Raw genomic sequence first — 22,237 nt, forward strand, 5'->3', positions numbered from 1 at the left:
GCGACGAAATACATCTGCCGGATAACGTGGTTCCTCAGCAAAATAATTGGCGAACAGCCGATCGTGCCCACCAGCGTGGTCGCGGTCGATGTATCGGCGCCGCCTGCGGATTGGCCGTTGGGGTGGCTGCTGCATTCGAGCAAGCTCGCTTTGTATGAAACGGGAGATATAGTTGTTGACTGAGTTGTTGGCGAAACCCGCGACATCCCATCCGGTGGGAGCGGGAGGTACCTCCTCTTCGGAAGAAGAATGAGATATCTCCTTGTCTGACCGAGAATGAGAAGATGATTCAGAATGCATTAAATATAGATGGAGAGAGAGAAAATAAATGAAGAGAGAAAAGGGATGAGGATGAGGAGAGAATGAAGAGAGAAAAGGGATGAGGATGGGGAGAGAATGAAGAGAAGGTGTGTATTTATAGGGGGGGAAATTAAAAATAAAAAAAAAACTTTTTTTATCGCCGGATTATCGCCCACAGTGGTCGGCGATAATCCGGCGAATTTTCGGGAGTTTACCGAATTAACGCCGAATTATCGCCGAATTCTCCCCAACGCCCGGCGATAATCCGGCGATAATCGGCGATTTTTCGCCGGATTTAACGCCGACCCATTAGGAGTGCTCTAACAAATGGTACTTTTATCACATTTCATGTCCCACTACCAAATTTTTAATTATTTTACTGTCTCGTAACACGAGTCAATTTTGCTATTTTTGTTCATCTCACATTAAAAATCGTAGTATTATATTTTTAATATGAATGGTAAAGGTAGTGCTTGAATGTTCCAGCTTTGGAGAATTTTGCAGCAGCTATTATGCCTGAAGTACGAGTATGTGAAAATGCTACTCCATTCGTTTCATAGTAATGGAGGTGTTTCTTTTCGTACGAAGATTAAGAAAAATAGTAAAGAGAGAATAAAGTGAAAAATGAAAAAGATAGAGAGACGAAGTGAGAAAAAAGTAGGAGAGAGTAAAGTAAGTGTGAAAAAATATGTTGACTTTTACTAAAAAGGGAGATAACTCTATTACATGGAAAGTACCAAGCAAAATTACTTTATTATTATGGAACGGATGGAGTAATACTAATAATAAGGTAAATGACTTTTAAGCCCGGCTCAATGGCAACATGGTCAGTTGAGGCCTAAAATGTGTATATCTCATTTTCCAGATTTTTGCAAAATAAAAATATGGTCAGTTGAACCTCTTACGTGATTTTTCATTTTCCAGATTTTTGCTACATGATTTTATTTATTTTTTAGAGACCTAAAATATTTATATCTCATTTTTCAGAGACTAATTATGAAGTTCACTCTACTAAGTAAAATAAACAAAATAAAATGAATGAATCGTGGCTTAGCAAATTTCATCGAAGGAGAAGAAATTACTTGATATTTGTTACAAAAATTGAGGTGATGAAAATATCAATTCAAATTTAAAATGCTTCTATTTTTTCATTTTTATTTTCATTCATTACATAATGATAAGACTTTTAGAATGCACATGATATTTGAGGTTTATTCTATCTTATTTTGATTGATTAAGATGATTAATTGGTGTATTTTGAATAATTTAATAAGTTAATAAGTTTATCGAGTTTAGATGTAAAAGACGCGAAAATTGGATTTTGGATAAGGTTGAGAGTAGCTTACAGACTTCGCGCGAGCAAGCACAAGTACGCGACTCATGTGACATTGGCGTTAGACACAGTGAAGTGACGAAGACCGCGCAGGTCGCATGCAAGCAAACATAGCCATGCTTACGTACCATACCACATCAATGTAAAAGATGATTTTCGTTGGCTTTGATTGGTATTATATGCTTATACAAGATTCAATAGATGATTATTAATATAAGATGGGAATAATTAAATAGATTAATTTAAATTGACTTGAGACTGAATACGAAGATATTTGCATCATTTTTGTAATTTAAATTGATTCTTTCCAGCTAAGATCTTAAGTCTAAACCAATTAAAACACACTGTGTTCTGTTACCCAGTAAAACATCGATCGCACTTTGTTATTGCGTTGCAGAATAGCCAGCTGTGGTTTTTCACTGATTCCATCTGTCCAATTTCATTAATGGCCTCAGCAGAGGAAGCAAGAGTTCCAACTGCGATTCCGCCGCCAACTCCTCCCGTTACTAAGGCAACTTATCTTCATTCAGTTTACTTGATTTGCACAAGTTTTACCCAAACGTAGCCCTTGTTCTTAATTGGATGATTGACATTATTTTGCTTCTTATATCAGTTTAAGATTGCACTTTGCCAGCTAGCAGTTACTAACATTGCTCATGCTCGTCAAGTAATTGAGGATGCTGCTACCTTACAGTTATTCTTTATTGCTTTCACATTATCAGTTTTCAACCAATTCTACTTCCAATTACCTTTACCTTTAACTAATATTAGTTCAGTAATTATGTAGTTAACAGGTTTCTGGCAAGTATTGACTTGAAATGCTAATTCTATTTTCATTGCTTGCGTTTGGTGTCAGGAAATATGGAATAGTCCATATTCCAATGATAGTTTTCCAGTGTACGCAGAGGATATTGATGCCGGTGCTGATGCACCGCCTTCAACTGCAATGCTATCTGAACTTTCTCGTAGCCTAAAGGTCACGATAGTTGGTGGTTCCATTCCCGAACCAAGTGGTGACAGATTGTATAACACTTGCTGGAAAGCTTATAGCTAAGCACAGGAAGGTACATCTCCTTTCTTCTTAAAAAAGTCCAGAAACACATAATCATTTGATCAAAAGCCTTCAGTAATTTGCTGAAATTATTGGGATCTCGCAACTTCTCATTGAAATTGTTGGAAAGCCTTGCGTGGTGGGTGAATGGTGATTGACGGTCCTCTCGTTGTTTACAGATTCATTTGTCCTGGCAAAATGACCTTCAAAGAATCAAACACTCTTACAGCGGGAGAGACTCCCACCATTGTTGACACAGGTTTTGTATAGCTTCTCAATCTACAATAATTAAATAACTTCATGATACCATTATGAAATTCAAAATCCATAAATGTTCTTGGAAGCATGTATACAATGCCAAATTTTGATTATAAAATGTTTGTTGCAGAAGGTAAAGAACATCGTTCTTTTAAAGATTTTCATTTTATTCTTTCAATTTTGTTTGTGTCTTTTGAAGTTTATATGGAGTATATATATGACAATCTGAATGCTCATTAGTAATGAACAGTTTGTTACTTTGACTTGATTTGGTTGTCCAATATGATTTTGCTTGACTTAGGTTTATACACTACGTTGTATACTCCAGCATCTGCAGTACGAGACACATATTTTAGTTTCTTGCTTGTATAACCAGTGTCTCGTTTATGTAGATGTTGGACGTATTGGTATAGGCATATGCTACGACATTCAGTTCCAAGAGCTAGCAGCAATATATGCTTCTAGAGGTACAATGCCTTGTAACTATGAGGTCACCTATTTCAAGTTTCCGATGTTTCTTCACATTTGTGAGGTCCACCTGATTCTTACGAAATCTTTATTATTTATATATGCTATGTTGTCTCCATTACGATCTTCTTTAAATAAAAGGCTTATTCATCTATCAAATTAATGTTATTCGATTAACCTATATCGAGTCTTTTTTGTTCTACTTAGATGGTTCAAAATAATTGAAAATACCATTCTTATTCTCATGGGCTTGAAGCACCTAATTGCATGCCTCTTCTTTTTTGATAGGCGCCCACTTGCTTTGTTATCCAGGAGCCTTTAACATGACTACTGGTCCCCTTCACTGGGAGTTAATGCAGCGTGCACGGTAAGCTGGCCAAGCTTCTTTATCACTAAGATCTGTAGCTTTAAGTTATGATATTATTCTGAGGGATTCCCTAGGTTGATTGAACTAGCTAATCTTCTGAATTTCACCCGGATGTCAGGCAACTATTATCAGTTTCTGAATTACCGATGTCTCTTTCTGTGTGCAGAGCAGTAAAATATAGAGACATAGTATATGAGGAGAATAAGTTGTATATTCAAAGTAAGAGAGACTCCAAAAATAAAAAAGGGAAACCTAGATAAAGAGATATTCTAGAACACTGTGTATGAGATTATTGGCAAACAAATATGATTATAATATCTTAACATGGTTCATCCTGTAATGCCTAAAACAGAAATAGTTGCTCCACTATTCCTACTATATACCATTGGAATGACCATCTATTCCTGGCTTGGTTTGAGGAATGAGCCTTTAAATGACAGTGTTAATTATGTCTGTTCGATCTGGTAACATTAGTGAAGTTTCGCATGATTATATTTTATTATCAGGAGCGTTAACATGTCCAAGACGTTCTGTTTGTGTGCCACAAAGCTGATTATAATGTAATGCTTGCATTGGGGAAGTTAGGCTATGTCAATAAGTTGTCTTGGGAATATTTTTTCGGACGGAGTGGGTAGGCTGGCTGATGTTTATAGCTATTTCCTCTAGTTATGAGTTGTTTCAATTATATTACTGATGCATTTCTTCTTAAAATTCAGGGCAGCTGATTTTCAGGTACGTTTTTTATTCCTAGCTTTTGATTGTTTCATGAGTTGTGTGCTTCCGACTGCTGAAATAAGTCAGTTACAGCTACAGCGAGCCATAATGTGCACATCCTTTTTTATGTTTTAGAATTCTCAAAGTTCATTTCTTTTTCTGCCTAAACAATATGGAATTATTTGCTTGGAGAGTTGATAATCTATGTATGACTAGAGATGAAAATTGAGTTTTAGAACAATAAAACTAGACCCTTAATATTTTGCTACTTATCCTTATATCATCTTTAGAGAGACAACTGAAAGTAGTTAAATGAGTCATTTATTAGTATTAAAGCAAAAAAGGCTGCCTGCCTTTGATTTGTTATACAAGTTATTGGGTGGATGAAGTTTATTTTCTCTTCACTAGGTCACGCATATAGTATAAGAGCAACAATTTGGATTAAATTCATCACCTATGCACTTTAAAAGCCATAAAATCGACCACTTACCTTGAAATTGACCTTTAATCATGATTGTAACTTCTCAGTTTATGTACATGCATGCATGCAAACTAAATTGTGGGGCTGGTTGTGTGGCAGCTTTATGTAGCAACTTGTTCACCAGCTAGGGACACTGGCTCTAGTTATGTGGCTTGGGGCCATTCTACTCTCGTCGGGCCGGTAAGTGTAAATTTAGGTTAGAGTGAAATTTTAATTTAATTCATATTCTAAATTTCTAGTTATGTAGAATCATCAATCATGTTATTAGGCGATTGATTCAACTTACATAAGTGTATGCTATATGAAGAGTGAATACTAATATTAGAAAAATGAGTTGAGTTGCCTTAACTTCTTTTATCTTGGTGTTCAACGTAAATTCTCTCACGAAAGAGCTCTTCTCCTCTAGCGCTTTGAGTGAAGTGCCTATAGGAAGTTTTTTCTTTCGAGGGAGTTCCTTTCTCTTCTTTATAGATTTTTCTTTGATCCCTAATGTACAGAAAATTTGGTGTAGTGTGTATTCTTCAACACTTGTTTGTTTTTAGAAATATCTTTGAATATAAGGATTGATTTATTACCGAAAGAAGAGTATTACAGTTAAGGACTGTTCTTATCATCTGTCAATTTATATGGTGGATAGGTGATCTTTTTTTTTTGAATGAGTATAAATTGAATGTTAAAATACCTCAACTTCTTCCTCTCATGTTAGTATTCATATTACATATGCCAATTTATGTGGAATCAATCCACCTAAATGACTCGGTTCAAGTACTAAACAACTTTGAAAAATAGACCGCAATTTAGAATATGGATCAAAGTTAATATTTGAACTCATGAAGGAGCTATATCTGGCAGTTTGGGGAGGTTCTTGCAACAACTGAACATGAAGAGGCGATAGTCATATCCGAGATTGATTATTCCCTTATTGAGCAAAGAAGGTAATGTTGCTCAGGCATATGCATAGAATAGAGCTTTATACCATAAATTTATGACTTGACTGTTACTCATTGCTATTGTGTTGGCACTACTTGTTCGCGAACCTTAAATTTGATAAATGAAATTGTAGCAACACATACTGAAAAATAACTCTTGCATTCCTTGATTCTTTCCTCTGTATATACTGAGGTTTTTATAGTACTGTAGTATTTTATAGGCAAACAGATTTCAGCTTTGACCCGTGGCTGATTCTGTGATAGAATGCAATCGATCTAGACAATATTATCGAAACAGATTCACTATCTGGTCTCTCAATCTCTCATTAGGCCATCCTTGGTGGTGTCTATTTCTTGTTGTGTATCAGAACATATCTTCCATTTGAGAGGCAGCGGCGAGGAGACATTTACCAGGTTGTTGATGTCCAGAGAGTTGGCTCGGTTTGAGATGTGGTATGTTGATGCAATAAACGATCGGATGTTTATCCCAAGTAAGAATGGTGTATTTTGTTTTTCTCCCATGTGGGAAATCTGGTGTTAAAGTAGAAGCTTATAGCTCCATAGCCCATTTATAATAGTAGGACCTGGACATGATTTCGTGATCTCTCATGATTCTGCTGGCTGATGTCCAAACTGCACCATTTATAGATTTAATTCCACTGCCTTTGTCTGTTACCTAACAAAGTATTGGAAATATGTAGGATACCATACGAATTCAATTCTGTCTTCTACTAAACAGCGCCAAGTGCTTTTGGAGCATCATGTCTCTGCAATGCACATGGAAACCCAGTCAGCCTCTCTTTTCCAGTGCATTTGGGAATCGAAATTCGACACGTTTAATCAACTCATCATTTCAATTGTCCAAAAAAATTGAATATTATGGGATATGTTCTCTTCGAGGAATCGAGGTGGGTCTAACTCACCATCCGCTTTGTCGATATTGGAAATAATCTTTCCATCTATATATATCTATCATAATAAAAAATTACTACTTTACAAAATTTAATTTACCTTGTACGGTTAATTAAAAAAAACAATATTTTCATAAAAATATTTTATATGTATAAATTGTTAAGTTCATATTCATATAAATTTTGATTAAATCTACAATAATTTATTATTGATAATTTTATATTGTATATATATTTTATATATCCAATATAAAAATAAGAGTAAAGACCAATTTTGGTACTAAACATATGATCAAAATAAGAATTTAATAAAAAAAACATTCACTTTTTAAAAACACAGGTACATAACAAATGAAAACTAGCGGTCGTGCCTTTGTGCAATTAGCGTTGACCGTTAGTTTTCATTTGTTATGAGTCTGCATGTTTTGGGCCAAACTCATATTTTCATCCTACGTTTAAGAAAAAAAAAATGACCTTTACTCTAAAAATAATGATCAATTTGTATTTTTAAAATCTAGTACTAATTCTTTTACAGTAAATTGCATAGGGAGTATGATTTAATAAGTAGCGTTAAAGCGTGTGTTTGCTACTTGACACTTTTAGTTTGTAATTTAATTGCTTGAAAATTGAAATGCAACCCCACAAAGAGTACCATCACTATATTATGCTCTCCCAACGTTTCAAAAGGTAATAACAAGCATTTTGTACCATCCAAGCCGTAGCATTTGGCTTTTCCCATCATCCCTTTCAATTGTCATATACACACTCCCTTTCCAATTTGTACATGCATCATATCATGCCTATCTATACCCACCCCAAAGCCCCTTCCTTCTCCTCCTCCCTCCTCGACGCCATCTACCACGACAACCCCGCCTCCCACCGCCGCACCACCGCCACCAAAGCCGAGGACGACATCGAGAGCCTCCGCCGCGCCATGCTCATCGAGAAATGGATGCAAACCCACTCCACCACCGAATCCTCCTCCGCCCCAACAACATCCATCAACAAGCCCAAGCCCAAGAAGCCCATTTCACCAGCCGGCAAAAAAATCTCCAACTTCTTCAACTCCATTTTCAGCCCCCGCAACTTTAAATCATCAAGGCACTGCCTTGACGACGACGAAGAATGGACCTCCTCCTCCATGAGGAAGTCCAGATCGATGAAGGACGCAGCCTCAACGACGTCGCGGTCTTGCCTCACCAAGAACGCCTCCTTGAGGCCCGCCAAGTCGGTTAGGTTCCTAGACCAAGACAAGCCCAAAATTGGGAGCCATTTTATCAAGAAGAACATCGATAGCTTTCGAGTTTTTGAGAGGAAATTCGATTGCTATGAGAGTACTGAGGATGATATGAGCTGCGGTAGCTCGGATTTGTTCGAGCTCGAAAACATCGATGACTTGCCGGTGTATGAGACTACTAGTCTTCATCACAGCATTGGATGCTAACTAGTAATTTTCCATGTAATAGTGCTTTCTTTAGCAATAAAGATTTTTGTTTGGAATTTGATGTCACAACTTCATTAACTAATGAATAATCATGCTACCATTGAATTCATTCTTTGCTTGATTATTTTTTATGATCCATGAAAATTTGTAGGAGTATGTCATTGTGTATGATACTTTTTAAAAATCAAATAGTATAAAAGTGGAAAAGGACAAGTATAATGATGGGTGATAATTTTTGTCTTTGAATTCAAGAAAATATGATCATGTGCTACTGCTTTTTCTTCAACGTGAGCATGGTGTGTTTAATTTATTGTAAAGTAGGGAAGTGATTATTTTCGTTAATTAAATGTGGAAATAACAAATAAATATGTGTATGTTTAGGTAACTGAGTGATGGATTTTATTTCACGTTTTTCAACTGAGAGGTTAGAAATTGACTTTATATGATGTTGTCTGCAAGAAAATATGTAATCAAGGAAAAGCAACTCACACATATTGCATACAATGGGTTTGTAACAGTTCTATTCGCACGATTGAATGCTAAAATTAATACTACTATCAATTTATTAATTTGACACCGGTCACACCATCATGTTTAATTTACTTCTTCATATATAGTTAGTTATACATATAAAATGACCCTTCATATTATGTATGTGTATATGGAGAGATTTTTATCGTGTTACTAGATCATTTTTAATTTCAAAATTTATGAGTTTCTTGAATTAGTCAATATATTTTGTGCAATCTCTATAGCATGCCACTCACATTAGTTTCATATTTATTGAAAACCATGTGGCATTTAATTTTGTTTATATGGTTACTGAATTCATAAGCTAACAGATAGTAATATATACAAATGCTCGATCCACTCTATAAATTACACATCAAACAATAACAATTTTTATTATATTGGACTAATCATTGAAGAAGCACACGAGTTCAAACACACAATTAACCACCAAAGCATAATCATAGTGACTAATGAAGATGCTATTTCGTAGGCTTTTTAAAAAACTATATAAATAATGACATGTTTAAAAAACAAAGCAATCTTTGCATCAACCTTGGATTTGCTTTCCACCATTTTCCATTTCCCCAACAAAAATAAGAAGAAAAAGCCCACAAAATCAACACCAATTATTGCTTATAAAGTGAAACTTAAATTTAATGATGCAGTTGAGGTTTGAAAAATTATGAACTTTTTGTTAGCTGGAAGATTTGTCTGTTAGCGAGAAGGCTAAATTAAAGAATTTACATGACATAACCATACCAAAATAAAAATGATATTTTCTTGAAATATAAGTAAAAAAGATTTTAGATGGGTAGTGGGTGTATAAATAGGCCCCATTAAGGAATCTCCCTAGTAGAAATATGGGCATTTTAGGCACATGCGATACAACTTTTTTCCATCAACAAAATGTGGGGTAACAGTTGATTCTCTGTTTCAAACTTGATGCCAATAATTTTCTTTGAATCCTCCTACCACATTTTCTCGATTCATATTTGAATTTTTATAGGGTAATTTTTTTATCATCAAATTTTGTTTTGTGTATAGCTTTAAAATCTTCCAATATATATTAAACTGTTAATTTATTATGACTTCGTAATGAAACTAATGATTTGTTCAGATTTGCAACCAATCAAGATTTCGACGTTAACATATTGATAACTTACTTACATGACACTATTAGATAACGTTAACCAAAACTACGTCACATTTAGGCACTGAACATCATCATATAATACTTAATCAAATACTTTTATTTGTTTGATTACGATTTATATTCAACTGTATCAGAATGAAAATCTTGATTATTGCAAAGTCAGATCAAACCATTAGTTTGCTACTAATTTATAGGTGAATTTTGAAACTTAATTAGAATGCAATATCAGGATTTAATAAGAGTTAAAAAATTAATGCACAAATACTTCCTATTATATTAATCGCATATCTCAGTGGAGTATGTGTGATATTTTGCTTTCCATAAAGAACAAAGATCAGAGAAGCAAATATTCCAATTTTCTGTCTCCACGTATTTTGTGGTCTCTATGAACAAGTATTCTAATAAAAAAAAAAGAGACCCAAGAAATAGTAGACTTCTGCATAAATCATATAGTATTAATTAGTCTCCAAAGTCTGGAAAATTGACTTGATAACACATAGTAGTAATTATTAAGTATAATTGAAAATAAGAAGCAAGAAAAAGACAAGGCAATATTGAAGAATCAGTTAAACCAAATAAAAAGTTCGTTAACACGGTCTGTGAGTTGAGTAGGCCTGTTGTATGCACCAAGCATGGTGACTCCTCCCTCGACTGCCCGGGCATAGTCATGGCTCGATTGAAGGCTTCTCTTTAGGGGCTCCAAATTAAGAGGGATGGTTTCGTCAGTAATCAAACCATCAAACCTTCTAACCGCTGCATATTGATGAGCCTTTCCAGGTAAATTGGCCAAGCGAATGTCCGGGTTTAGTGGCGTCGGTGCGAATGTTTGGAACTGTTTAGGCAGGTAAAAATGGACCTTGTAGCCCCCCTCACCCGGAGCCACTAGGACCGGAGCTGTCATATTGATTTTCAACCCTTGACTATTCTTGCCACCGTAGTACTCAAATAATCTACGAGCAACAACACAATGCAACACAATATAACGCAACAAAATCAATCAATAGTAATTTGATTTGATCGATATTGGAATTAATCGAATAAATATGGTGAAATTAAAAAAAACATACATTCTGAAACCTTTGCTAGCAGCTTCCTTGTAAGATTTGGAGATGATGGTAGGGGCAACCAGCCATCTAGCATCGTTGTAACGCCTGATTTCGAAATCTTTCTGAGAGTGAAGCACGGTGTATTGAGGGCACTCGAGGCGTGCGCAGTTTGGTGGTGCATCATATCCAACCTCGCCTTTGCAGCCTAACAACACACTAATTGCCAAACAACAAATTGCTAATATTGTTCTTGAAATCATCATCCTATTCATATTCCTTTTCTTACTCCTCACTAATTTGCTATATATACTTATATTGTAGTGTGTGAAATGAGACATATGGGAGTCAATATAAATTGCCAAGGAATAAATTCTAATTGCCATAATCTTGGTGCGTGCACTAGAATCGTTTTTGGATTAGATGGTATTAACTTTTTTGGTATCATGTGGCATATATTTGATTTTTGACATAATGTCTCTTTGCTATGTCATACTTTTTGAAAGTTTTTTTGTAAACGATTTTATGGTTTCTCATACTTATATATCATGTCTTCACTATCAATTAATGATCATTATTAGAAATGGGTAACAAATTAATAAATCGATACAAATTTACGAAATTGATGGTTTTTTTTCGGTAGAATTAAGTATCAAGATTTGATTAGTAATTTTGCATTTTTGAATAATTTCGAAACTAATTAATTTAGTTCTTAAAATATGGAGTATTTGAAAATTTTGTTTTTGTGAAAGAAACTAAAAACAAAAATAGAATGAAAATGAAAATTTATTGTATTTAATGTCTTTAACCATCACTCTTTAACTTTAGATAACAATAAAAAAAATACTTAACCATATCTCTTTAAATAATGACGTTTTTTGAGTTCAAATCAGTTCACGGCCAAGTACAATAGCATAAAGAACATACAGCACATATCTCTTTAGTTTTATTTAATATTGCAGAGTACCATATAAAAAGTGGTCAAATTGTTTTAAATATTACTAATAAAATATAGTAGGAGTAGTACATAAGATTTCAAAAAATAAAAATGGTATAATTATGTTATTACAGTAGAATAGATTTGTTTCTGAAATGGTATAATGTCTTCAATTTGTATTTGAGGATTTCAGACCCATGTTATTCCTTTTAAAGCGATCGGACCAATCCGGATTTATTGGTTCCAAAATAATGACAATGCACACAGCACACCCGACTCCAGATCCATTTTCATCGCCGAACCCTTTTTCTTCGTTTAAAAACATAAGTATCTAATTTTTGAATTAGTACTTGTAAGCAATTTTATTCTACATACGGCCATGTTTGATAGGTAGATAACTCATTAAAAATGAAATTTTATGAAAAAAGTAACATTTTATTCATAGAATTTTATTTTAGATGAGTTATTTACCCTATCAAATATGCTATAAATATGTTCGTATTATACATTTCTCCCACCTTTTCAGTTTTTTTTTAAGAAATCTCGTTCTTTGACCTTTTCTTCCTCTATATTACCATCGTAGAAAACTTCTAATTGCGCATTAAAGGTGGTAAGTGGTAATTTTACTGCTTTTAAAACCGTGTAAAACTCTTGGTAAAGATTGTGTAACTTTACTTTGCAGCAATTGTAATAACAAGGATGACCGATGCACATTTTGAGAAAATAGTTTGCGAAATTAGTTTGAAATAATTGAGAAGTTGTTAAATGGAATATAATAAATTGACTATAGAAAATATTGAAATGCCATGAATCAAATTTCAAATGTTATGTTATAAAATAAGTGAAAATATGTAAATTAATACTCCATCCATCCCATAAAAATAGAGATACTTTTCTTTTTCATCCGTCCCATAAAATAGCTCATTTCTATTATGAAAACTTCTCCCCTAGGAGTGCTTAAAACGGTTCTTCGGTTCTCGGTTAACCAGAACTAGAACCGGAACCGGAAAATCCGGTTCCAGTTCTAACTTTTTAAATAAACCCGTTCCGGTTCCAAACCGGTAACCGGATTATAATTCAATTTTACTTTTTTATAATTTAATATACTAATAAATCTAATTTAATTAAATTAATTTTGAATTAAAGTAAAATAATTTGAAACATTGAGTATTTTTAGATTTAAACAGTGTTAAATTTGCAAGCTCTTTTTTTTGAAGTATTTAAAATGTTTAAACCGTGATACTTTGAATCTACAATTATTTTTCAATCTATTTTTTATGAACTAACTATAATGAGTAGGATATCATAAGTTTGTTTTTAATATCCAAAAGAACTTATACAAATACAATATCATTTCATATGATAGAAATTTAACTTTATAACATATTTATGTAATAATTCATTTAACATACGATTTAACCTATTTGTGAATAATTTATTAACTGATCCGTTATAAGCCAAAAAGTCACAACAAGATCAATTAGTATTGGAAATCCATTGAATATTTGTTTAGCCAAAAAAAGGGAAAATGGAATTCGATTTTAAAACTCATTTTTTTAAAAAAATTGCTAAAGTTTAGAATTCCTATTTTTTATATAAAAAAATGCTAATATAAACTTGTACGACCTACTACACTTGGCATTACTCTTTCGATATATAAATATTATTGTATTGTTGGTTTGTATTTTTTGTGTATTTATATGACTTTTTAGATATTACTCCCTCCGTTCCCTCATAGTTGAGGCGGAACTTTTCGGCACGGAGTTTAAGAAATGAATGTTGAGTGTGTTAAATAAATAGATAAAAAAGTAAGAAAGAGAAAAAAGTAGAGAGAATAAAGTAAAAAGTGAATAAAGTAGAGAGGATAAAGTAAGAAAGAGTAAAGTAAGAGAGAGGAAAAAATTACTATAAATGGAAATGACTCAACTATGAGGGAACTTTCCGAAATGGAAAAATGACTCAACTATGAAGGAACGGATGGAGTATTTTTTATATTTCTGGATGTTGGATTATTATTTTTTTAGTATTGAACTATTTAAAATTAAAAATAAATTTGGATTAAAATTACACATCGGTTCCGGTTCAGAACCGAAATCGACCGGTTCTTAACCGGCAAGTTCCAAATCGAAACCGATTGATTCCGGTTCTAGGATTTGTGAAAATTTAAAACTGGTTAACCGGTCAATCGGTCCGGTTAGAACCGAAACCGGCCGAATAAGCACACCTATTCTTCCCAACTCATTACTGATTATATGCATCAATTTATTTATAACTTATAACGCTAAGGTCTACCATTAAATACTAATAACAATGTGAGTTACAAATAATCCATTATCCTTCTTATCATCTTTCTTACTTTACCAATTGTGCATTAGTTCTTGTGTCATTCTAAATGTAATCATATAGGATTAGGATGATGGGAGTAGAAAAGTAACCCTAATTTAAAAAATCGATATTGAGCAACATAGGTTGTGGGAAATTGGGAATGATAATGAGATAAGGTTAACCAAAAGCAGAAGCTGCCACGATGGAATTCCGGGCCCACCTCTAATCCATCCTCCATCCACTCTCACTATTATCCTTCAATCCTCTCCAAAATCCCCACATTCATTTACCAACACACACACTTGACACACAAATGGCCTCCACCTCCGCAGTGTTCATGGCGGCGCCCGTGGCCCAAAACAGGCAGCTGCCACCCTCCGCATTCCTGAAGCCGTTGCCGGTGAGGCCGTCGAAGGTGTCGGCGAAGCCAGCCGTGGGGAAGTTCCAAGTGAGGGCTTCGCTCAAGGAGAAGGTGGTGACGGGCCTGACCGCGGCTGCGCTGACTGCTTCAATGATCGCCCCCGACGCCGCGGAGGCGGCCGTCAGTCCCTCTCTCAAGAACTTCCTCCTCAGCATTGCCTACGGCGGCGTTGTGGCGGTCGCCATCGTCGGTGCCATCGTTGCCGTCTCTAACTTCGATCCTGTCAAGCGGGGCTGATCATGTGTTGTTGTTCACGCTTCTCTTTTATATTAATGTGTGTATGTTTTGCTCTTTCTTCTTTCTTTTAGTTGTCCAATATTTGAATATTTGATCACATTTCGTCTAGGATGAACAAGTGTTTATCTATTTAATAAATATGCATGAATTATAATTTAATGTTTATTTTATCAAATTAATTGAACCAAACGATATCATGGCAAAATTTTAGTGAAAATATGGTTAGTACATTCATATATGCAAGGACAGATTCAGGTAGAGTCGAAGAGTTAACTGATACAGATTGGCTTGTTAGGCGAGAGAGCTCATTTAGTCTATATACTGGTGTGTTCTCACAACCGATGTGGAAATTAAGTCCGTAACATTAACCGACTTCACCGCCAGCTAAATTACGGCCGGAAAACTCTAGTTCTTTGGTCTTTGAAGTCAGTTTCAACCCCACAACGTGGTCGAGCGGAGAAGAGAGCAATCAAGTGATTGCTGGATATTTGTATTTTAACAATTTTGTCATTTTCGTTATGTGGATTAGATGCTCAGTTTCCAGCCATTGAAAATTGGAATTATGTTTTATCTGCAAAATTTTGGAATTTTGGGATTTATATTTCGAACAAAGGAGTCAAGCTATTGAAATTCAGTGAATCATGGGTCATTTCACAGGGATGAAACGATATGATTATTGATCACAATAGATCGAACGCACGCTAGTTGGGTGGATATGGATATACCTGGCTCGTCCAATCCACTGCAACCAACCCCCAAAATCATGTTGTATCGACACCATTCTTAGAATACGCCACTCACGATGTACACCAACGCGATCTAGTTGAACAAATTTGACAAACTTTAATTGGCCGCAACAATGAGTGGTTGTAGAAAACACAAATCGAACATGCATATAGAATGCGTACATAAGAAAATCAGAGAGAGAAATATGAGATTTTATTTCATCAAAAATATCCGAAAAATTGTACAGCCAAGAGCTAATCTCTTATATACATTGGGATGACTCATTCTAGACAAAAAAAAAAAACAAATCAAAAACTAGCTAAATACATGTAAAAAGTCAGCAAGAAGTAGCTGATTATTTCCCACACAATTGACTAATTGACTAACCTTTGCCACGTCAGCTTCACCGGCTCTTTCACTCCTAAACCCAACTGTAGCATTGTTCATTTCTTCAACACATTTCTCCATTTTCAACAGCCTCCCTCAAGATGGACTGTACAAGCTAAAAAAGTTCATCTTGCACAATATATTTTGAAATGCAGTAGCTCCCAATGGCTTGGTGAATATGTCAGCCAATTGTAAGTTGTTCCTGATATGCATAGGCTTTATCACCCCTGCCAAATACTTCTCCCTCACTGTATGGCAGTCAATCTCTATGTGCTTAGTGCGTTCATGGAAGACCGGATTTGAACTGATATACACAGCTGCTTGATTACCACAGAACAGTGGCACAACTTTCATTCTTTCAATCCCAAAGTCTTTCAGCAATGCAGTAGCCCACACTACTTCACAAGTTGCTTGTGTCATAGCACGATATTCTGGTTCAGCTGATTATCTTGATATTGTGTTCTGCTTTTTAGCTCTCCAAGATATCAAAGAAGATCCAAGGAATAGGCAATATCTAGTCATGGACTTGCGGTATCCGGGCAAGCAGCCCAGTCTGCATCTGAGAAGATGCTGAGAACAGACTCACTAGAGCTTGAGTAAAATAAGCCATAGTCGGGAGTCCCTTTCAGATATCTCAACACTTTCTCACTCTCTTCCCAATGTTCTTCACAAGGATTTGAAACAAGCTGACTTAATTTGTGAACTGCAAATGTTATGTCTGGCCTAGTTATACATAAGTATAACAATCTGCCTATCATTCTTCTGTATTTTGATGGATCCTCCATTGGTTTTCCTGCCTCATGCCTGAGTTGTTTAAGTGGATCCATTGGCACCAATGAAGGCTTGCATCCCAAAAAACCTGCATCCTGAACTAAGTCCATTGCATATTTTCTTTGTGAAATCTGAATCCCCTTTTTGTTTCTAGCAATTTCAAGTCCAAGAAAATACTTAGGAATGCCAAGATCCTTGAATCTGAAATGTTGAGCCAAAAAACTTTTGAAGCTCTCTATCATCTCTGGTCTGTTTGTGGCTACTAAAATATCATCTACATATACCACAATTCCAAAGAAGTGACAGTTATCACTCTTGAAAAAAAATGAGTGATCTGAAGCTGATTGTTGGAGACCAAAATTTGCTAAAACCTCAGAAAGTTTTAGGTACCATTGCCTTGATACTTGATTTAATCCATATAATGATTTTTTTAGCTTGCATGCAAGCTTTACATTAGGATCAGAGGCCCCCTCAACAAGAAGCCTAGGAGGTAAATTCATGTAAATTTCTTCCTCTAGATCACCATAGAGAAAAACATTATTGATATCTAGGTGACAAAGAGACTAGCCATTAATAGCAGCAAGAGCAAGAATAAACTTCCTAGTAGTCAATTTTGCCACAGGAGAGAATGTATCAAGAAAGTCAATAGGGATCTTTCCAGGAGGGAGGACAATAATCATCCAAGTATCAGTCTTGATTAGTGCAGCTAACTCTTCAGACATAGCTTGCTGCCATTCAGGTTGAGTAGCTGCCTGAGAGTAGGAAGTGGGTTCAAGTACAACAGTCATGAGAATGATGTACTTGAGGTGAGATGGTGATAGTTTGGAGAGTGAAAAATATGATGAAATAGGATAGAGAGATGTTGAAGATACTGAATTACAGATGTAATCAGTGAGGAGTGGTGGAGGTTTTGTGTCTCTTCCAATTTTGGTCAGATTTGGAGTTTTCTGAGCAGTTGGCTGATTATTTGAGATAGGTGGTGGCTGATTATTTTGAGTAATTTGTGGAGCAGCTGGAAGATAATTAGGTTGGTCTGAGGCAGAAGATGAAGGTGAAGGGGCATTATTGATGGGAACATGGTGACTGGTGTTTGGTGCTGTAGGGAAGTCAGAGGGTGATAGATGAGAAAAGGGGAAGACATCTTCATGAAAAACAACATGTCTAGTGATGATTTCTTGCATAGAATCAATATCAAGCACTTTGTACCCCTTATATCCAGTAGGATACCCCAGAAAGATATACTTAGATGCCCTTGATGCAAACTTGTCTCTATCTCTGTTTAGAGTAGAAGCATAGCACAGGCACCCAATGACTTTGAGATGGGAATATGATGGTGGTTTATTGAAGAAAGATTGAAATGGGGAAATATTATCAGGCAGAATTGATGAAGGGATTCTATTGATCAAGTAAGCAGAAGCCAGAATACAATCCCCCCAGTAAGTGATGGGTAAGTGTGATTGAAATAACAGACTTCTGGCAACATTTAAAAGATGTTGGTTTCTACCCTTGCATTTTTATGTGGAGTTTCCACACAAGAATGCTGCACCACAGTCCCAAAAGATGTGAACAGAGAGGTGAGGTTAAACTCGGGTCCATTATCTGACCTGATCACTTTGATCTTTTTGAAAAATTGGATATATACTGTGTGGAAAAATTGAGTGAGCACAGTTTTCACATCAGATTTGTGTTGAAGCAAAAAAGTCCACACAAATCTGGAGCTATCATCAACAGAAAATAGCTGAACCCTTGGGTGGTGCAAGGGGTGAAAGGCCCCATATATCACAGTGAATAAGATTAAAAGGATTTGCAGCAATAGAATCAGAAATGGAAAAAAATAAATGGTGTTGTTTAGCAAGGGGGCAGACATCACACAAAGCATGGGATTTATTTGTGAAAGACAATAGCTCAGACATGATTTTGAGCTTATTGAAAGACAAATGACCCAATCTCCTATGCCACAAATCAATACTAACAACAGAATTTACACAGGGAGAGGTATCTGAGGAACCTGTGACTATCTCAGAATCCACATCAAAGGTGTATAAATTGCCAATTCTGCTACCCCTCCCAATCACGGTCCCCAGAGAAGCTTTCTGAATTTCAAGAGATGTGTGAGTAAAGGTGATAGTACAAGATAGTGAAGATGTGAGAGAGCTAACAGATATGAGATTAAAGGAAAAGGAAGGAACATATAGGACTGAAAATAGAGTAATAGAAGAAGTTAGGTGTACAGTTCCCATGTGTGTAACAGGAGCTGAAGCACCATTAGGAAGATTCACAAAGGCATTATTGATAGGTAAACATGTGTAACATCTCGAACCTAAAACATAAATTTTTGCATAGCAATATATATTTTGTTTTTGTGCTATTATCGCATGTTATATTCTCTTTTGCTCTACAAATATATTTTTCCGATATTCTAGAAGACGTTATTTTATTTAATTATGTGGAGTTGACATAACCATGGCTAGTATTCGAATTATTTTTATCTATATATGAATGAAATATAAAAGAAATATAGTTACATATTTAGTTAGTAATTAAATTAGTGTCATTATCTAAGTATGAATGTATATATAGTGGTGTACATGCATGAAAATATAAATAGAATATTAGTGCATGTTTATATAAGTATACATTATACTCCCTGACAACTTTACAAGAAAGAGAAATGAAGACATGCTCTATTATATGTATATTGTACGAGTTAAGCTAGAATTTTTACATGTGTTACGAGCAGGATGTGTCATTATTATAAGATAATTTCAAATGCTTAAAAATTAAGAAATGGTATATCAAAGTATATATAATATTATAGTGTATAAAAAGATCTCAAATTAAAGTCGGTTTAGCCGACTTCGCCTATATATATTTTGCATGGTAATACAAAAAGGAGGAAGGGGGGAGGAGAAGGGTTACACGAGGGTACGATTAGCTATACTTAAAAGAGAAGATTTCTTCGGTGGATAAAAACGTGACATGATAAATGAGAAAGGAGATAATTTTGAAAGGAGTAGAGAGTAGAACCAGAAGCTCGGCTAAATTATCTGTCGGATTAAGGTGGGTATAATTTATACCTTTAATTTTATATATAGTATATAATTAATGCTATATGCCGAACGGAAGTGAGTAATTAGATTATATGGGACCTGATATAGATGTGTGAATAGTACAATGGATATGTTTTATATATTGTGTTGGAATCATTTGGTGGAATACGAAATGGATATGTGAGTGGTGCAATAGACATATTTTCATATAGCATTAGAATTATCTGTATCATTGAATTAAAGAGGATTTGTGACAGTCTTGCTCTGGATCTGAAATCATAGTGGACATATTGGGACCTACGGGTCAAATCATATTGGGACTTTCGGGTCAAATCACAGTGGGACCTACGGGTCGATCATATTGGGACCTATGGGTCAAATCATATTGGGACCTACCGGTCAAATCATATTGGCACCTATGGGTCGATCATATTGGGACCTACGGGTCAATCATATTGGGACCTACGGGTCAATCATATTGGCATATTGAAAATCCCGATCATATTGGGACCTACGGGTCAAATCATATTGGGACTTTCGGGTCAAATCACAGTGGGACCTGCGGGTCGATCATATTGGGACCTACGGGTCAAATCATATTGGGACCTATGGGTCGATCATATTGGGACCTACGGGTCAATAATATTGGGACCTACGGGTCAATCATATTGGCATATTGGAAATCCCGGGCAGATACCAGGCTTGATTTGTCACAGAATAATAAACTGAACAAAGAGGCATATGCATATGGAGATGAAACTGCGCATAATATTTATGCTTACGGTTATTTGTGTTGGTATAAAGAATATGATTGATATAAGACGGATGTGGAATAAGATATTTGGCTTTTGTAATTATAGATTTTGGATGGCATATTATTTGGTATGTTATTACATTATTTTACATCGTATTTATTTTTATAAGTGTATTTATCAGAAAGGTTGAGGTGTGACAAGATGAGCTAAAAAGTGAGAGATTGCAACATACATGATGAGTTGCCCCTGTGTCAAGTAACCAAAGTGGTGTAGGTGATGTAACAGAAGCTATGTAAGGGGAGAAAAGTGTAGTACTAGTAAAAGGTGAAGATGTAGCTGGAGCTATTTGTGCGGCAGAAGGAGGAGCAGTAGAGGTGGATGGAGAACTGAGAGATGAGGCAGCAAGTTGTGACTGGAGAAGAGAGATCAACTGCTGACACTGATCAGAAGAAGGCAATGTAGTAACTGCAACAACTTTCTCACTTCCATCGGGAAGTGAATCATCAACGTAATTCACTGATTTAGCAGAGGTGGAGTTATTTGAAGGAGGTTTGCCCCTGCCTCGACCAAAACCTTGTGGAAATCCATGAAGTATATAACATCTGTCAACAGTGTGGTTTGTTTTACCACAATGAGAGCACAAGAGCCTGCCTCGGCCATATAATGAATTAGCTGCATTCACTGAATAAGGAAGTTCACTCGAAGCAGGAGGAAGAATAGAAGGCACAAAACCATCAATATTTCGTTGTCGTTCCTCCAGTGGAACAACGGACAGAATACTGGATCGAAGCTGAGAGAATGATGAATTCAATCCAATCAGGAATTGCATTGTGTAATCCTCTTCCTGATACTTATGCCAACGAGAAGTACTATCACACCTACAAGTGCGGCAAGTACACCAAGATATTGGCTGTGAATGCTTGAATTCATCCCCATACAATGCGCAAATTAGTAAAATAGGCATTGACATCTGAATTTCCTTGATTAAGCGACATGAGCTGTTGTTTCAGCTGGTAGTGCCTAGCTGAATCTCCCTGGGCAAAATGATCACGCAGATCTAACCAAACATCATGCGCATCATCCAAATACATGATACTAGAACATATTTGAGGAGATATAGAGTTCCTAAGCAATGAAACTACCATAGAATTGCACCGAATCCAAGCAGGATATAGAAGATCATCATCATGAGGCCTCAACAAAACTCCATTGACAAACAACAAATTATTTTTAGCTAAAAGAACAATAGACATAAATCGACTCCAATTGATGTAATTGGAACCGACGAGCAACTGAGATACCAATTGAATACCAGGATTATCACTCGGATGAAGATAATAAGGACTCGACGAATCCTCCGCCGGCTGGATCTGGTTACTGCCGCCGCCGCGAGGAGCCATCGGAGAAGAAAGAGACCAGAGAATAATGGCGGAAGTCAACAAATCTTCACTAATACCATGTAGAAAACACAAATCGAACATGCACAAAGAATGCATACATAAGAAAATCAGAGAGAGAAATATGAGATTTTATTTCATCAAAAATATCTGAAAAATTGTACAGCCAAGAGCTCATCTCTTATATACATTGGGATGACTCATTCTAGACAAAAAAAAAAAAAACTAGCTAAGTACATGTAAAAAGTCAGCAAGAAGTAGCTGAT

At 35.6% G+C, this 22,237-nt stretch overlaps 3 protein-coding genes, 2 long non-coding RNA genes and 1 pseudogene across 5 annotated transcripts; 4 read left to right on the forward strand and 2 right to left on the reverse strand.

Moving 5' to 3' along the window:
- The first annotated feature begins 2,080 nt into the window (after nucleotides 1-2,080).
- On the forward strand, nucleotides 2,081-3,778 carry LOC148926700 (uncharacterized). Its single transcript, XR_016130950.1, has 4 exons — nucleotides 2,081-2,697; nucleotides 2,864-2,943; nucleotides 3,335-3,409; nucleotides 3,699-3,778. It is a non-coding gene; the product is annotated as an uncharacterized LOC148926700 (long non-coding RNA).
- Nucleotides 3,779-4,850: 1,072 nt separating this feature from the next.
- On the forward strand, nucleotides 4,851-6,530 carry LOC125189472 (uncharacterized). The gene is made up of 3 exons (XR_016130951.1): nucleotides 4,851-5,152; nucleotides 5,825-5,907; nucleotides 6,270-6,530. It is a non-coding gene; the product is annotated as an uncharacterized LOC125189472 (long non-coding RNA).
- A 964-nt stretch (nucleotides 6,531-7,494) lies between these two features.
- LOC125191354 (protein BIG GRAIN 1-like) lies at nucleotides 7,495-8,312 on the forward strand. Its single transcript, XM_048088899.2, has one exon. The coding sequence runs from the start codon at nucleotides 7,597-7,599 to the stop codon at nucleotides 8,254-8,256; it is 660 nt and encodes a 219-aa protein (XP_047944856.1). The 5' UTR covers nucleotides 7,495-7,596; the 3' UTR covers nucleotides 8,257-8,312.
- A 2,044-nt stretch (nucleotides 8,313-10,356) lies between these two features.
- On the reverse strand, nucleotides 10,357-11,281 carry LOC125186065 (uncharacterized). The gene is made up of 2 exons (XM_048082381.2): nucleotides 10,990-11,281; nucleotides 10,357-10,872 (listed from the first exon to the last, which is right to left on the reverse strand). Exons 1-2 carry the CDS (start codon nucleotides 11,238-11,240, stop codon nucleotides 10,485-10,487), a joined length of 639 nt encoding a protein of 212 aa, XP_047938338.1. The 5' UTR covers nucleotides 11,241-11,281; the 3' UTR covers nucleotides 10,357-10,484.
- Nucleotides 11,282-14,500: 3,219 nt separating this feature from the next.
- On the forward strand, nucleotides 14,501-15,044 carry LOC125187240 (uncharacterized). The gene has a single exon (XM_048083794.2). The coding sequence runs from the start codon at nucleotides 14,541-14,543 to the stop codon at nucleotides 14,883-14,885; it is 345 nt and encodes a 114-aa protein (XP_047939751.1). The 5' UTR covers nucleotides 14,501-14,540; the 3' UTR covers nucleotides 14,886-15,044.
- A 2,288-nt stretch (nucleotides 15,045-17,332) lies between these two features.
- On the reverse strand, nucleotides 17,333-21,974 carry LOC148926701 (uncharacterized; annotated as a pseudogene).
- Between the last annotated feature and the right edge of the window lie 263 nt (nucleotides 21,975-22,237).

Source organism: Salvia hispanica, chromosome 5 (assembly GCF_029641045.1).
Source record: "Salvia hispanica isolate PSC_SH4W2 chromosome 5, Shi_PSC_v1, whole genome shotgun sequence".
Lineage (NCBI taxonomy): Eukaryota > Viridiplantae > Streptophyta > Magnoliopsida > Lamiales > Lamiaceae > Salvia > Salvia hispanica.

Bases quoted from the DNA above. Each gene is read 5' to 3' on its own strand.
- LOC125191354 (XM_048088899.2), top strand. From the start codon at position 7,597: ATGCATCATATCATGCCTATCTATACCCACCCCAAAGCCCCTTCCTTC.
- LOC125186065 (XM_048082381.2), bottom strand. From the start codon at position 11,240: ATGAATAGGATGATGATTTCAAGAACAATATTAGCAATTTGTTGTTTG. The intron at 10,873-10,989 runs GTATGTTTTTTT...TGTTGCTCGTAG, and splicing joins GCTAGCAAAGGTTTCAGAAT to ATTATTTGAGTACTACGGTG.
- LOC125187240 (XM_048083794.2), top strand. From the start codon at position 14,541: ATGGCCTCCACCTCCGCAGTGTTCATGGCGGCGCCCGTGGCCCAAAAC.